At 68.0% G+C, this 14,901-nt stretch overlaps 4 protein-coding genes across 4 annotated transcripts in view; 2 read left to right on the top strand and 2 right to left on the bottom strand.

Moving 5' to 3' along the window:
• Window positions 1–10: 10 nt before the first annotated feature.
• Window positions 11–8,289, bottom strand: FA09DRAFT_330331 (ARM repeat-containing protein). The gene is made up of 6 exons (XM_025742560.1): window positions 8,004–8,289; window positions 7,499–7,932; window positions 3,083–7,432; window positions 1,073–3,032; window positions 836–1,016; window positions 11–768 (listed from the first exon to the last, which is right to left on the bottom strand). The coding sequence occupies exons 1-6, from the start codon at window positions 8,263–8,265 to the stop codon at window positions 63–65; spliced, it is 7,893 nt and encodes a 2,630-aa protein (XP_025597948.1). The 5' UTR covers window positions 8,266–8,289; the 3' UTR covers window positions 11–62.
• A 149-nt stretch (window positions 8,290–8,438) lies between these two features.
• Window positions 8,439–9,544, top strand: FA09DRAFT_330330 (Cwf15/Cwc15 cell cycle control protein). The gene is made up of 3 exons (XM_025742559.1): window positions 8,439–8,882; window positions 8,979–9,352; window positions 9,429–9,544. Exons 1-3 carry the CDS (start codon window positions 8,473–8,475, stop codon window positions 9,470–9,472), a joined length of 828 nt encoding a protein of 275 aa, XP_025597947.1. The 5' UTR covers window positions 8,439–8,472; the 3' UTR covers window positions 9,473–9,544.
• Window positions 9,455–13,533, bottom strand: FA09DRAFT_330328 (hypothetical protein). The gene is made up of 12 exons (XM_025742558.1): window positions 13,089–13,533; window positions 12,651–12,984; window positions 12,218–12,537; window positions 11,999–12,104; window positions 11,801–11,897; window positions 11,493–11,698; window positions 11,235–11,368; window positions 11,084–11,141; window positions 10,774–10,973; window positions 10,625–10,666; window positions 9,708–10,538; window positions 9,455–9,609 (listed from the first exon to the last, which is right to left on the bottom strand). Exons 1-12 carry the CDS (start codon window positions 13,347–13,349, stop codon window positions 9,571–9,573), a joined length of 2,628 nt encoding a protein of 875 aa, XP_025597946.1. The 5' UTR covers window positions 13,350–13,533; the 3' UTR covers window positions 9,455–9,570.
• A 495-nt stretch (window positions 13,534–14,028) lies between these two features.
• Window positions 14,029–14,901, top strand: part of FA09DRAFT_346216 (hypothetical protein) — a 2,326-nt gene continuing 1,453 nt past the window's right edge. Inside the window, exon 1 of the mRNA XM_025744735.1 lies at window positions 14,029–14,856. Within this exon, the coding sequence (XP_025597945.1) occupies window positions 14,217–14,856 (640 nt within the window). The 5' untranslated portion in view covers window positions 14,029–14,216. The remainder of the gene's footprint in view (window positions 14,857–14,901) is intronic.

Genomic DNA, 14,901 nt, shown 5'->3' with positions numbered 1-14,901 from the left:
GCCCTCGGCTGGTCCTTGGATGAGCATTTTGCATTTTTTGTGTCGAGTCACAGCCCGACTCTCTAGAGCACATCGAGCACCGCCGAGTCACTGCACCACGGCTCATGCTTGCGCATCGCCTCGCGCGCCTCGCGCGCCGGACGCGCCACCTGAGGGTCTGCTGCCGCCCAGTTGCCCACGGCGCGCGCCAGCTTGGTCTGCACGCCAACGTCGTACAGCTGCTGCGGGGCGCGCTGCGCCATGGCCGCGACGGCAAGCGCGGCGAGCTGCGGGTCCGTCTGAGGCAGCACATGCTCCTGTACGAGGGCCGTGGCTGCCTCCTCGTCATGCGAGGCGAGCAGCAGCGCCAGGACGTCGGCAGCAGCCACCTTGAAGCTCTCGTGCGGGAATCCCCCGGCCTCGAACGTCTCGCGCAGCAGGGCATCGATGGCCTCGCGTGCCGGTGCGCCAATCGTCTTTGCAGAGTCGAGCACGCGCACCAAGGCCTGCATGCACGAGTCGGCGATCGTCTTGGCATCCGCTGCTCCTGGCACCGGCGCAGCAGTCGAGGCAGCTCCGGCGGCCGGCAGGGGCCCGCCGGCACCAGGGCGCGCGTGGCCGACCAGCTCGAGCACCACGGCATCGACGCGCGCCGCCTGCAGCGACATGAGCACTCCCAAGGCGATCCCCGCGCGGTTGCGGACGTTGGGAGACGTCGGATCCGTCACGGCCTTCTGGAAGCTGCGCTGCAGCTGCGGCAGGAAGGGCTTGGTGTGCTGCGGCACGCGTCTGGCGAGAACGGCAGCGTCAGCAATGCAGCGACTGCAGACATCAGCCGGGAGCAACGGCAACGCACTGCAGCATCGTCGTGAGCGCAGACAGGATGGCCGCCTTGACCGCTGCGGGGTGCCGGTCGCCGCACGCGCGGATGAGCGGGCCGACCATGGAGACGACGAGCGGCTTGATCGCGTCGGCAGACGTGCGCTCGACGATGTCGGCCAGACCCAGCGCGCCCTGCTCGCGCTGCTCGGCCGTGCCTGAGGGGGGAGCGTGTTAGCATGTGCATCGCCCAGCGGCGGTGATAACAACCCACCGTTGAGGAGACCAGCGAGGAACACGGGCACCAGCGGCGCGGCGCCCTTGGGCCGGCAGAAGCCCGGCAGGTCCTCCCCCGGCGCGCCCGTGCTCTCGACGGTGCGGCGCATGGGCACGACGAGATTCTCAATCTCGCCCTTGGGCACCGTCTTGAGGCACACGTCCAGCGCCGCCCACGCCTCGTCGACGACGGCCGGCGTGCGGTCCTCGAAGAGCGAGATGAGGCGCCGCACCCAGTCGACGTAGTAGTCGCCCATGTCCACGTCGGCGTTCATGACGCGGCAGAAGACGGCAAAGAAGCGACAGCCCGTGGCGCGCTTCGCGGGGCTCTCCGCCGAGCCGGCCCAGCCGAGCAGCAGCAGCATCAGCTGGTGCACGCCGTCAAAGTCGGCCACCGTGCCGAGGATGCTCGCCACGGCGCCGTCAAGCTCCGCCCGCACGCTCTCGTCCTGCTCGGCGTCGAGCGACTTGGAGAGCGCCGTCAGGATGCCCGAGAGGCGGCGGTTGAGCGCCGTGCCCGCAGCGCGCACCAGCGCCGAGAGCGCACGCGCATTGAAGGCCGTGATGGGCTGCGCCGTGAGCGTCGGCACCACGACGGGGAAGACGACGTCGCCGCGCGCACGCATCACCTCGCGCAGCGCCGCCAGCGCCGTTTCGGAGCTGCCGCCGGCGTCCTGGCTCTGCAGCGCGCCGAGCAGCGTCGGGATCGTCTCGTCGATGGCGCGCGAGCCGATGACCTGCTGCATCGAGTCGAACGCCTGCGCGGCCGCATGCCGCACCTTGGCCGACTCGTCGACGAGGCCGTGCCGCACAATGGCGATGAGGCTGTCCTCGTGGTCCTCGAGCTGCGTCTTGGTCGCGCCCGCGAGAATCTCGGTGACGGCAAAGCAGACACCGGCGCGCAGCAGCGGCTCGGTGGCCTCGGCGCCCTTGAGGCGCAGCAGCGGGATCGACTCGCCCAGGATGCGCTCGCCCAGCTTCGCCACGAGCTCGCCGAGCGTGCGGCCGGCCATCTCGCGCTGCTCGACGCCCTCGGAGGCGAGGCTCTTGATGATGATGTTGAGCATGACGGGCAGCACCTCGCGCGCCGTCTTTGGCGTGTTGGACACGAGCGACTTCCAGATGTTGATGGCCATCTGGCGCACGTTGACCACCGAGTCCTGCCGCAGAATGTACAGGCCGGCAAGCACGGCGTCGCGGCGGTCCTGGCCGAGCGCCTCGATGAGCTGCTTCTGGATCGAGTTGCCGACCATGGTATTCTCCTCGGCCGCGCCCTCGCCGTCCTCGCCGTCCTCGACCTCGTTCTTGCCCGAGATGCTGGCGCACTTGAACAGCAGGTCCGCCACAAGCTGGATCGACGACATGCGGATGCGCCAGTTCTCGTCGAACATGCCCTGCTCGAGGTGCGGCAGCAGCAGGTCGACGGCCTTGGATGCGTCCTGGTTGATGATCATGCGGCCGGCGCGCATCGAGGCGTCGCGCACCGGCTCCTCGGGATCGGCAATGCCCGACAGAATCGGCGGCACAATGCGCGACATGTACGGCGCAAAGCGCGTCGGGCCAAACGTGGCGGGCAGGTAGATGAGCAGCGAGAGCGCACCGGCACGCACGTAGGCGCGCGGGCTCGACGCATAGCCCACCACCTCGGGCAGCAGCGAGGCCATGCGCTCGATGCCGAGCGCCGCGAGCACCTCGGCCAGACCTTGCGCCGAGCCCTGCCGGTCGACACCCGTCGCGTCGGATCGCAGCACCTGCAGCAGCGACGGCACGAGCTCGACGAAGTTGACCTCGCCGAGGCGCTCCACGAGCGTGCCGAGCGCCTTGGCCGCCACGGCGCGCGCCTCGGGCACGGGCGAGACGAGCACGAGACGCACGAGCGGCACGAGGTTCTTCAAGTACGGCACAAAGTCCTTGGAGTCGGTGATGCTGGCCAGATTGCCGACGATGCGCGATGCGTCCTGTCACCAGGCGTCAGCGCAAGCCAGGCGGACGCGCGGGCACAACTCACCTTCGAGATCGCCGCGCTGCGCTCGCGCAGGCCACGCTCCAGAATCGGCACGACGAGCGCCAGCGACGGGCCGTCGAGCACGTGCGAAAAGGACGTGCGCAGAATGCGCGTGAGCGCCGCCTGCGTCTTGGCCGTGGGGTCGATGAGCGCCTTGAGGAGCACGGGCACAAGCTTCTTGATCTCGGGATTCGAGATGACGCCTCCGAAGCCGGCCAGCGCTCGCTCGGCCGCCTGCCGCACCTGCGTGTGCGAGTCCTTGAGCGGCTCGTTGAGGTTGGGGATGATGGTGGGCAGGGCCGCCGAGAGCTGCCGCGGCGCACAGTACGCCATGGCGCCGAGCAGCTCAATGGCGCCCTTCTTCGTGCGCCACTGCTTGTCCTCGAGGCCCTCGAGGAGCGTGGGCAGGATGATCTTGGTGCAGTAGCCGGTGACGTTGGACATGAGCACGCGCGCCGTGTCCTGCGTCGCCTCGCGCACGTCGGGCGTGCCGTCGGCGAAGCCCACAAGCATGTGCGGCAGAATGCCGGGCACGTACGGCTCGAAGAGGCGGCCGAGCGTGGCCGAGAGCGTCTCGTACGCCATCATGGCGCCCTGCCGCGCCTGCGAGCTCTTCTTGTCCTCGATGGCGTCGGCCAGGCGCTGCATGATGCGGAACTCGGCAATGGCAGAGATGCCGCGGCCCTTGACCACGCCCGCCAGACCGTACGCCGAGCCACGGCGCAGCGCGTACTTGGGCCCGGCCAGCAGGTTGCTGAAGAGGCGATCGACCAGCGGGCGCACGTTGGGGCCGAGCGAGCGCACGAGCGGCGGCAGACAGTCGGTGACGGCGACCTGCACCAGCTCCGACGGCGTGGCGAGCGCGCTGATGAGGCGCTCGACGACCTGTCCGACGCGCGGGTCCTTCGAGTCGAGATGGCGCGCCAGGCGGCCAAACAGGATCACCACGGCCTCCGTCACGCCGTCGTTGCTCTCCGTCGACGGCGTCGGGTGCGCGAGGTACGACTCGAACATGTGGATGAGCTCAGCCAGGCGCTCGGCGCCCAGTGCGTCGATGACGGCCGAGCCGGCATCCAGCATCTTCTGCCGCACCTCCTCGGAGCGGTCGCCAAGCGCCTCGCCCTGGATGAGGAACTCGAAGAACGGCTCCACGTCGCTGCCGTTGAAGAGCGGCGCCAGGTGCTGGAAGGCGAGCGCAATGGCCACACGCGTGCGCCAGGGGTCCTCGCGTCCGACCGTCGAGTCGATGACGAGGCCGTACTTGTCCAGCTCGGGCTTGAGCTCGACGGCGCGCAGCTCGTACAGATGCCGCAGCGCCGCAATGACGTCGGTGACGGCCTCGGGGTGCATGCGTGCCGCCTCGGCCAGCGCACGGCCGGTGCTGAGGCGCACAAAGACGTGCGTGTGCTCCAGCAGCGGCACGAGCGCCGGAGCGAACACCTCGGGCACGTCCAGGCCATTCTCCTCCCACGCCTTCTCCGCCAGACGCGCATTCTCCTCGTCCTCGTCGTGGCACGCCAGCCAGAGCTCGACGCAGAACTCGATGTTCGTCAAGTCGAGCGGCAGCAGCGCCTGCAGGCTGCCCGAGCGCACCGAGACCTCGTCTGCAAGCGCATGGCGCAGGATGTTGCTGATCTCGTCACCCGTCGCAGACGTCTTCATCGCCTCGCCCATGGAGCGCATCGCCGAGACGGCGTCCTTGGCCAGCTGGCCGTGCTTGGCGACGACGTGCGCCAGATCGTCGATGAACTCGAGGCGCGGGAAGCGCACGTCGCTGCATGCGCCGGCGTGGTAGGCGATGAAGTCGAGCGCCAGCTGCACCTGCTCGGCAGCGCTCTCCGAGTCGTCCTCGGGCACGCCGAGGCCGCCTTGCGTGATGACGCTGGTGAGCAGCGGGGCGACGAACGAGACCGTCGTGAGGTCCAGCGGCCCCTGCTCGGCGACGAAGCGCAGGCGGTAGAGGACACGCGCCACGAGCTCGCCAAAGGACTCGCGGCGCAGGTCTTCGCTGACAAGCTGCTCGTCGACGCTTCGGAGCAGTGCTGAGCGCATCGACACCTCGTAGTCCGCCAGGCGCGGCGAGATGCACGACGAGAGCGCAGAGAAGGCGCGCAGCGCTTCGTCGCGCGACAGCGTCAAGGCCTGCGAGATGCCAAGCACGCTGAGCACGAGGCGCGTGAGCGTTGACATTGCCGAGTCGATCTCCTCGACGTGCGCCGCGACGATGCTGCTGATGGTGCGCAGCGCACGCGTGAGGCGCAGCTCCAGGGCAGCCACGCGCGCTCGTGCGGCCGCCTCGACGTTGAGCTGCGCATCGATGGCCGCCTTCTCGTCGCGCGTGTACGTCTTGTTCTCGGCGGCCTTCTTGCGGGCGATGGACTCGCGCAGCTCCGCCTCCCACGCCTCAATCTTGGCGTCTTTGTGGTTGCGCTTCTCTGCCGTCTTCTCCTTCTTGGCCGAGAGAATGTCGATGAAGAGCGTGCCCTCCTCGGTGCGCCACATGCCCAGGTCGTCCGACGTAAGCGCGGCGAGCTCGACCAGCTGCACGTTGTTCTGGATGTCCAGCACGAGCTGCGAGATGGCCATGTCGGGCGCAACGAGCACCAGCGTCGAGTACGCGGCGAATGCAGCGTCGCGCAGGTACGGCAGCTCAACGGCATCGCGCGCCGTCGCGAGCAGCTCGGCGAGACGCTGCTCGACCAGCACGCGCGGGTCAAGGCGCGAGCGCTGCACGAGGTCGATGAAGAAGGCGCGGTCCCGGTCCTCGAGCGCGGCATGGTGCGCCACAACCAGCAGGCCGACGAGGACGCTTTGCCGCACCGACTCCTCCGTCGCTTCGGACGACGACGCGGCCGCCTGCAGTAGCGCACGCAGCGGACGCGAGACGTCGCGCGTCTTGCTTGCGGCATCCTCCTCTGCTGCATCTTTGGCACTCTTCGCGACGGCTTGCTGCTGTGCACGCTTCTGCAGCCAGTCGTTGACGCCGTGCTGCACGAGCGCCGCTGCCAGCTCCGCATCGCTGCGCGCCAGCACCTGCGTCGACTTGACGGCCGCGCGCGACGTCGAGTTGTGTGTGCTACCAAACACGGCATGCATCAGTGCCATGGCGGCAGCGACACGCCCACTGGGCTCGCTCTTGAGCGTCGATGCGTGGCCTGTGAGGACGCTCTCGAGCGCCCGCACGAACCACAGCTCCTCGGCGTCGCTCGTCGCTCGCCGATACACCTTGTCCCAGAGCACAAAGGAGGGCTTGATGCCGCCGGCTGCGATGCTCTGCAGCACGGCATTGTCCGAGCGTATCTTGGCTGCGCCGCCCCACTGGGCGAGCCGCCCCTCGATGACCGCGACGGCAACGTAGCCCTCAAGCGGTCCAGCAGGAGACGTGAGCGTGTTGGTCGTGGCTGCCTTGATGTTGGCCTCGAGTCCCGGCAGCAGCGCATCGCCAAAAGCCTTGGCTGCAGCCGAGGCGCTGCCATCGGCCGGCAGCTCCCAGAGCAGCGATCCAACGCCGGCACTGACGGCCTTGCGCAACGGGATCTTCGCATTTTGCAGCTCCTTGCAGAGCGCCGGCGCGACTGAGGCAGGCACGGCAATGTTGGAGCGCAGGCAGTATCCGAGATGAGCCGAGAGGGCGCTCATGGCTGCCTGCATGGCTGCTTCTTGCGCCTCCTTTGCCAGCGTGCCTGCGACGACTTCGCTGATGGCCGGACTGAGCTCTGCGCTTGCCGGCACGACGTGCAGCATCTGGAACAGCGCGGCGCGGTGGTCTGGCGAGCTGGCCTTGCCGCTCTTGAGCACCGCGAGGAACTCGTCGATGCCGCCGCGCACGTCTGCGGCGCTACTCCGCGCCACGAGCGTGCCGAAGAGCGCCACGGCGCGCGTGCGGGTAGCAGCGGCGCTGGAGCGTGAAGCCGACATGATGGCGTTCTGCAGTGCCTTGAGGTGCGGCCCGACATTGCCGGCATACGCTGCGAAGCAGCTCGAGGCGACGGGCAGGGCCAGCTCGGGCGAGCGCAGCAGCATCTTCTCCATCGCAGGTCGCAGCGTCTGCGTCATGTCCTCCTCTGTCACTTCGGCAGCAACAAAGTCGTGCAGGGCGGCATGCACGTGCTCCGGCACGGCCGTCTTGGACGACACGACGTGGCTTGTGAAGAAGGAGAGAATGGCGGGCTTGGCTGTGCTGACGTAGCTGCGGCCAGTGCCGCCTGCCTCGCCCTTGGCCGCCTCTCCGCCGATGCGCAGACGCAGAGAGACATCGACAATGAGGCCCAGGAGCGTGACGGCGCGCAGTGCGGCCGGACCGGCTGCCGTGGCGGTGAGCGTCTCGACGAGGGCCGGGATCTGCGTGTGGTTCTGCGGCCACCCTCGTGGTCAGCACATGGCTGGCAGCCACACGCTGACACCAAGCACACAACTCACCTGTCTGACAGTCCTCCGCGTACTGCGCAGCACCGAGCGCTTCAGCGCCGGCCGCAGCTCGCTGCCCATCAGCGAGTCATACGCCAGGGCAATGCTGCCGACGAGCGGCTCCCAGCAGACGCTCTTGCTCGGCTCGCTCTCGGCGCACAGTGCGGCAAAGGTGCAGCAGAGCCAGCTGAGCAGATTGATGCGCGTCGATGCGACGCCCGCTGCGCCCGCCTTGCAGAGGCGCTCGGCGTCGCGGCGCAGGTAGCCGACAGCGTACTTGAGGAACGGCGGCGCGCCGCCGGAGCTCTCGGTGGCCGACGGCGCACGCAGCAGCGCCTCGAGGGCCGCCTGTGCGGCCAGCTGCGAGGCGCGGTCGACGTAGCGCGCGTACATGGGCACGAGCAGCGCCACGAGCTCGGTGCGCTGCGCCGCCTCCAGGCCGCTCTCTGGCGGGGGGGCCATGGCGCCTCAGTGTGCTGTGCGCCTGCACCTGCAGCAGTCGCCCCGCGTCACTCACCTGCATCCTTGGCCAGCGGCAGCAGGCGCTGCTGCAGAAAGACGAGGCGCTCCTTGGTGCTCGTGCTGGCCACTCTGCGCGCCGCGCCGGCGACAAAGGCGTCCCAGTCGTGCGCCGGGCTGGGCGCCTCGGCGTCGTCGTGGGCCGCCGCGGCGCGCGTGGCGGCGCCGGGCGCCATGTCGTCGTCGTCGGCGTACGGGTCGGCGAGGCTGCTGGGCACGCTGCTGTGGACTGCCCAGTGCTTGACGTCCTTGCTGCGCATGCAAGGGAAGAGCGCGTGTGAGGGGGATGGTGGAGGCGAGCGTGGCCTGAGCGGCGCGAAGGTGAGAAGACGTGGAGCTGGAGCGGCGCAAGCTGCTGACGTAAGCATCGCCCACCGCCGGCCACACCAGCCAGGCTCGCCGCCCCGCAACGGCTGCGCCAGCTCCTGCCTCAGCTCCACATCCTCCCCGCGCCTCGCCCACACACCATGTCCTCCGCCCATCGCCCCACCTGGGACCCGGCCGCGGCGCGCGGCGACAACCGCCACGTGTCCAAGAACTTCAGTGCGCGCCAGATGCCGGCGCACACCAAGCTCAAGTTCCGCGCGCCGGCGCAGGGCCTCGTCGTCGACCCCGTGGCGCGCGACAACGACGAGGGCGCGCGCCGCGATCTGAAGCGCGAGCTCGACGAGGCGGAGCGCAAGAGCAGGAACAAGCGCAGAAAGGAACAGGGCCTCGAGCCGGAGGAGGAGCAGCCGCAGGAGCAGGAGAGGCAGGCGCCCGTCAGTGAGAGGCGCAGGCTCATCGAGCAGGCCGTGGGCTTGGACCGGGACGCCGACGCCAGCGACGACGAGGCGCGCGGCGCCAAGGACAAGGGCAAGGGGCGTGACACATCCGCGTGAGTGTGGGACAGCACGGTGTGGCAGGCAGTGCGGCTCGTGTCTGCGGGGGCGTGTTCTGCAGCTTGTTGCTCATGCGTGGGCCATCGCGACAGTGCGCCGCAGGACGGCTCGGACGACTCGGACAGCGACAGCGACTCATCGGACGACGAAGACGACACGGCGGCACTGCTGCGCGAGCTCGAGAAGATCAAGCAGGAGCGTGCAGAGGAGAAGGCGCGGCAGGAGAAGGAGCGTGCAGAGACGCAGCAGAGCCAGCGCGAAGACGACATTGCGCTCGGCAATCCGTTGCTCAACCTCGAGAACGCCATGAAGGGCAGCGCCGCGGCTCAGGCGGCTAGCGCAGGAGGAGGAGGCGGCAGCCTGGAGTTTGGCGTCAAGCGCAGATGGGACGAGGATGTCATCTTCAAGAACCAGGCGCAGGGCAATGAGCAGAGCGGCAAGAGGGGCTTCGTCAACGACCTCACGCGTGAGTCGTTTGTCAGCTGCTCTGCGATGCGCGCTGCTCCTCCTCCGCCTTCAGGCTGACTCGCTTGGCATCACAGGCTCCGACTTCCACCGCGCGCTGCTACGTCGCTTCATTCGCTAATGTCTTCATGAGATACGTCACCGCACGTGGTGTGTGTGCGCGAGGGGCCCGACGCGCCCCCTAGGAGGGAGGGGGGGGGGGTCGACGTGCTGCACCCGCTACTCGCCATCGCGATCAACAAGGCGTAGCAGCAGTTCCTGCATTGCAGTGGTGCTTGGCGTCAGTAATGTGCTGGGGGGACTTGGCAGCTGTATGTGTGTGCAGCTCGTCATCTGCGGCGCCGGAAGAAACGCACCTCGATGCGCTTGCTTCGCTTTTCGTGCAGCTCCAGCCTCTCCATGACGGCATGAAGCAATTCGTTCTGCAAGCCTGCTCCCGATGCCGTGCCTTGCTCCTCGAACGCACTGCAAGTGTCGATCGGCAGGCCCGAGAAGCGCGATGCGGCAGATGCAGAGGCAGCGGAGCTTTGCGCATCGAGCGTACTGCCGCTGCGCTCCTCGGACGAGTGTGCTACAACGGCAGCTCGGCGTGCGAGGGCGCCGTTGGACGAGGAGAAGAAGCGCGCGAGGGGCGAGGAGAGGGTGCCGAGGCCTCGCGCCATGGCGCTGCTTGCAGGCCGAGAATGGGCGTCGGACGCGCGCGCCGGACCAGCAGGCGCGCTTGCCGGCGGCTGATGCGTCGAGGAGTCGTCGACGCGGCTGCGATGCACGGCTGCTTCTTGCTGCTGCTGCCGCTGCTGCTGCTGCATGCTGGAGTGTGTGGTAGATGTACTGCCATAGCCTGCGGTCTGCGCACTGCCTCGAGCCGGCGTACGAGGAGGGCTAGCCGACGTCTCTTGCCTCGCGTGCGGCGGCTCCTCGTGCTCCTCCTCCTCCTCCTGTCCTCGAAACGTGCCGCGCGCGGAAGCAGGCATGTGCGTCTCGTCGTTGTCGTCGTCGGAGGCGGGAGCACGCGCAAAGAGGGCGTCGACGAGGTCCTGCTCGCCCTTGCCGCGCCGAGGCAGCCACGCCATGGCGCGCGACGCTCGGCTCGTCGTCAGCTCGAGGCCGTCGCGGAAGCCTTGGCGCGAGGTGACGCGGATGAGCAGCAGGATCGGCAGAGAGGTGGTGCGAATCAAAGCGACGTTCTGTTGCGGGGAAGAAGAGGGGGGGGGGGGGGGGATGAGGCTCAGCCAAGAGAGCAGCGAGGTAGAGACAAGCGGATTCCCCTCACGAGCTTGTGTGTCCAGCGAGGCGAAAGCACCCAGGATGCCGGCTGCGAGAGAGGGGAGGGGGGGGGGGGGCGCATTGAGCAAAAGAGAGGAGGGGGGCTGGGGGCATGTGCCTTCCGCATGGGAGAAGCCCAAAAAGCAATCAACTGACCAGCACGATGGCGAGGGCGAGCAGATTGAGCGGCGGCGGATAGCTAAAGAGGGCATCGCTGGTGATGCCGGCCATTGTCTTGCACGCGTGCTGGTAGAGCACCTCCTCCGTCGCACTGGCCGCCACGACGGAATACGTGTTGCTCAGCAGCGAGATGAGGCCCGTCAGGAGCAGCGTGTTGGCCAACACGGCAAAGAGCACTGCGTTTGGTCCACACGCGCGCCGGCGGGGGAGGCAAGGGGGGGAGGAGGGGGGGAAGAGGGCCTAAAGTCAATGCACCGCTCTGCAGCAAGCGTAAACATCCACTCACCCATAAGGCCCGGGCCAAACACCTCTGATATTTGAGCGGCCGCATCAAAACCCACGTACTGCGTCGGAGAAGGGCCAAGGGGGTGGGGGGGGGGGTCAGCTGGAGAGGCAGGCAGCTGCAGCGTGCGGAGAGGGCCGCGCCAGAAACTGACGCTGTTGCCGAACCAGACCTTCAACATGATCCAGAGAATCTCGCGCAGGGTAAAGGCGTCGTTGAGACTGTAGAAGGCATAGGCGAAGCCGGAGAAGCACACGGCTGCGAGCGCCATGAAGAAGACAAAGTCGGCTGTTTTGATTTGAGGGGAGGCCGACACTGAGTGAGCAAACGGACGGGCGCGGGGGGGGGGGGGGACTCGTGTGTTCTGGCTGGCGCCTGCTGTTCGCGCACACACACCGCCACGCAAACGCACCAACCATGGCTTTGAGAGCCAAGAGCATGACGCTGTCCTGCGCCACGAGCGTGGCCACGACGCGCGGAAAGAGCAGCACGGCGGCGACGGCGAGCACGTCAAAGGCGAGGGCGCTGCGCTCATCGGGTGCCGCGCCGGGGTGCAGCTGCGAGAGGGCCGCGAGCCGAATGCCGAGGTAGGTGAAGGCGATGGCGCAGAAGAAGGCGCTGGGTCCGCGCGAGAGAGGAGAAGGCGATGAAGGGGTGAGTGGGTTGGAATGGAAAGGCGAGGAGGGCAAGGAGAGAAGAGAGAGGATCACGACCACGCACTCGAGTAGGTTGTAGAGCGACGCCGTGTACACTTTGTACCCGTGTTCGCGCAGCTGCGCCACTTCGTCCAGCGCAAAGCCCAGCACCCAAATGACGACTGGCCGGGTGAGGGGGCAAGCGAGCAAAAGGGGGGGGGGGGTCAGCAGAGGAAGCCAGGCGGAGCGCAGGGCTCCCGTGTGTTTCGCGACAGAGACTCACAGACAGTCTCCCAGCCCGTCCAGTGCGATGTGCCCTTTTGGCGCAGCGCAAGCACGTAAAAGGCACACAGCAGCATGAAGTTTGCGCCTTCTATGATGGCGCGAATCTGGGAGGGGGGGGGGGGGGGGGGGGGGGGAGAGGTTAGGCGCGCATCAGGGTGAGGGTTGCCATGCGCGCACCTCGCATCTTCAGGTTCTTGCAGCTTCACGACGCTCTCACCTTTGGCACTCTGAGGCGGTAGTGATCGAGAAACGGCGCCTTGCTGAGGTCGTAGATGGCCAGCGGCCTCTGTTTGTAGCTGTCATCCACAATGGCATGGCTGGCCACGCTGCACACGACGACGCGGCCGTCCCAGATGCCGTTGGCGACGCGCTGCACCAGCGCACAGCTGAGCAGCCGCTTGGCCGACGAGGCGATGGCGAGGTCGAGGGCAGAGGAGGCGGCGAAGGCCTGCGAAGGAGCAGAGGGAGCGCCGGAAAAGGCATCGAAGGGCGCTGTCAAGGCGGTCACTAGCTCTAGGCCATCACGAGAGAAAGTGCCTGCCGGATCGGGCCGCGGGAGAGCGGGTGAGAGAGAAGAGGGGGGGGGGAGGGCTTGTTCAGTTTCCATGTATAGCCATCTGAAACGACAGGCGGGCCTCTTTTCCACATACGCAGGAGTTTGATGGCGAGCAACTCGCAGAGACTGGCTCGCGTGGCATTGACACTGGCAAACGCCAGGTCGCGCTCGGCTTCGCTGGCAAAGTGGCAGCGCACGAGGAGGAGCGTGTAGATGATGGCGATGCTTTGTGCGCGTGCATACTTGAGGGCCAAGGGCCGCACGACGGTGAAGTTGACGTCGACGGAGTGCAGCTCGTCGAAGGAGAGGGCCGTGTCGATCATGCCGCGGATGTCGCGACGGATGAGATGGGCCATGGGATAGATGGACACTCGACGACAGCGCAAGGCGAGACTGTCGCTGTCGCTTTGTGCGCCCGTCTCTAACAGCTGCCATGCCCCCTTCGTGTGTCAGCGCCCCCTACCTTGTCCATTGTGGCGAAACAGAGAGGAGGGAGGGAGGGGGGCGCGTGGGGGGGGAAAGAGACACGCACAGGATCAGTCTCGCCTCCATCTCCCTGCGCGAGCTGCGAGTCGGGCACGCCTGCGTCGGCGGCCGTCGTTTCGGCGCCAGACGCGGGCATTGCCCCTGCATGTGCCGCCGCCGACGCCGACGCCGACGCCGGCCTCGCTCGAGCTCGCGATGCACTGTGCTCGCTGCGGCGGCGCTGAGGCGAACTGCTGCTGCTGCTGCTGCTGCCTGCCGCTGTTGCGCCCGCGGCGCTGGCGGCGCGCGCCGTGTTGCGCATCGACATGGGTGGGATGCGCGAGAGAGGCTCTCTTGGCGGCGCGCCCCCGCCCCACCTTGAGGTGCCCGGTGCTGAGCTCGTTGGAAGGCAAGCGCTTCAATGAAAGACGTGGCGTGACCGATGCGCCTCGAAGAAGAAGGGCAGCTTGATGAGGCTTGGACTTGAGGGGTGAGGAAGGGAGAAAGAGAAGCGCCCGGCCGCCTTGGCTGCGGTTGCCTGTGCGGGCCGCCGCGCCGCCGCGCGCCTCCTCCACGCCGCGCGCCCACAGCCAGCGCGCGCGCGGCGGCCGAGGGCGCGGGTCCGAGCGCTGCCACGCGCTGGCGCTTGCGCCCCCCTACCCTCCCCAGTCAGAGTCGAGTCTCGGGTGCGCCCAACTCGGCTGCCCTCACGCGCCGCGCCGCGCTGCACCGCTTGCTCGTCGGCGCCATGCTGCGTCGTGGCTGCAAGCGGCGCCGCAGTCAGATTGCCTGGCTGGCTGGCTGGCTGGCTGGCTGGCCGGCAATGCTCTCGCCTCGCGCAACCAAAGCTGATGCTGCATGCTGCACGCTGAGCGCTGGGCCAAGGGCGCGCGCGCGGGGCGCACAGCACCCAAGCAGGCGCGCCCCAGCCGCCAGCGAGGGCCGAGCAGCGCCGACGTGGCGCCGTGCCGTCGATCTCCGCTTGGCGGCGATCTCTCTTCCCCGCAGTGGGCAGTCGCCGCCCGCCGTCCGCGCCGCGCGCGGCGCCGGCCACCTTGGCTCCGCACCTCCATCTCCTATCTGCAGCGTCCGCCGCGTCGCACTTACTTCGTGTCCACTTGCTCTCCACGTCCCCCATCTCTGGCTCTGCCCCCTCGTAATCTTCGAGGCCGCGCAAAGAAAGGGACACAGAGCGATGGATCTCCTCACGCAGTTCCTCCTCGCCCTCGTGCTCCTCCTCTCCCTCGTCCTCTACACTCGCCTCGAGCTGCCGCCCTCCTCTGCCTCTGCCTCTCCCAACTCCGCCAGCAGCAGCAAGAAGAAGAAGAAGGCCGGCCCCAAGCGCGTGCCCGCCACTCAGGGCGGCATCGGCCCCGCGGCCTTTGTGGCGCGCGCCAATGAGGAGGAGGCGAGGAGGCGGCAGAAGAGGGAGCTGAAGGCCGAGAGGGAGAAGGACAAGGTTGAACACGCGGCGGCGGCGGCGGCGGCGGCACACAAGGCAGCGGTGAAGCAGCGAGGCGAGTCTCAGCACGGCGCCAATGGCGCAGCGGCATACGCCCATGTCGCGGCTGCCGAGCCAGAGGCAGCGGCGCAGACGCTCGACGTGCCGACGGTCGTCACTGGGCCGGCCAACGGCAGCGTCAATAAGGGCGGCCAGAAGGAGAAGCAGGCGTCGAACGGCATCGCCAGCGACGGCGACGGCCCCGCGAAGGGCAGCGCGCGCAAGGGCAATGGCAAGACGAATGAAGAACGCCGCAGGGAGCTAGATGCAAGGCTCAGGCCGCATGTGGGAGACAAGGATAAGGGAGGCGATATGCTCGATGAAGAGATGCAGGGTGAGTTAGAGCTGAACCATGCACGCAAACGCATGTGTGGATTGC

This window comes from Tilletiopsis washingtonensis (assembly GCF_003144115.1).
Source record: "Tilletiopsis washingtonensis strain MCA 4186 unplaced genomic scaffold FA09scaffold_12, whole genome shotgun sequence".
In the NCBI taxonomy this organism is placed as follows: domain Eukaryota; kingdom Fungi; phylum Basidiomycota; class Exobasidiomycetes; order Entylomatales; genus Tilletiopsis; species Tilletiopsis washingtonensis.
This window is presented reverse-complemented; position numbering and strand designations above follow the sequence as displayed.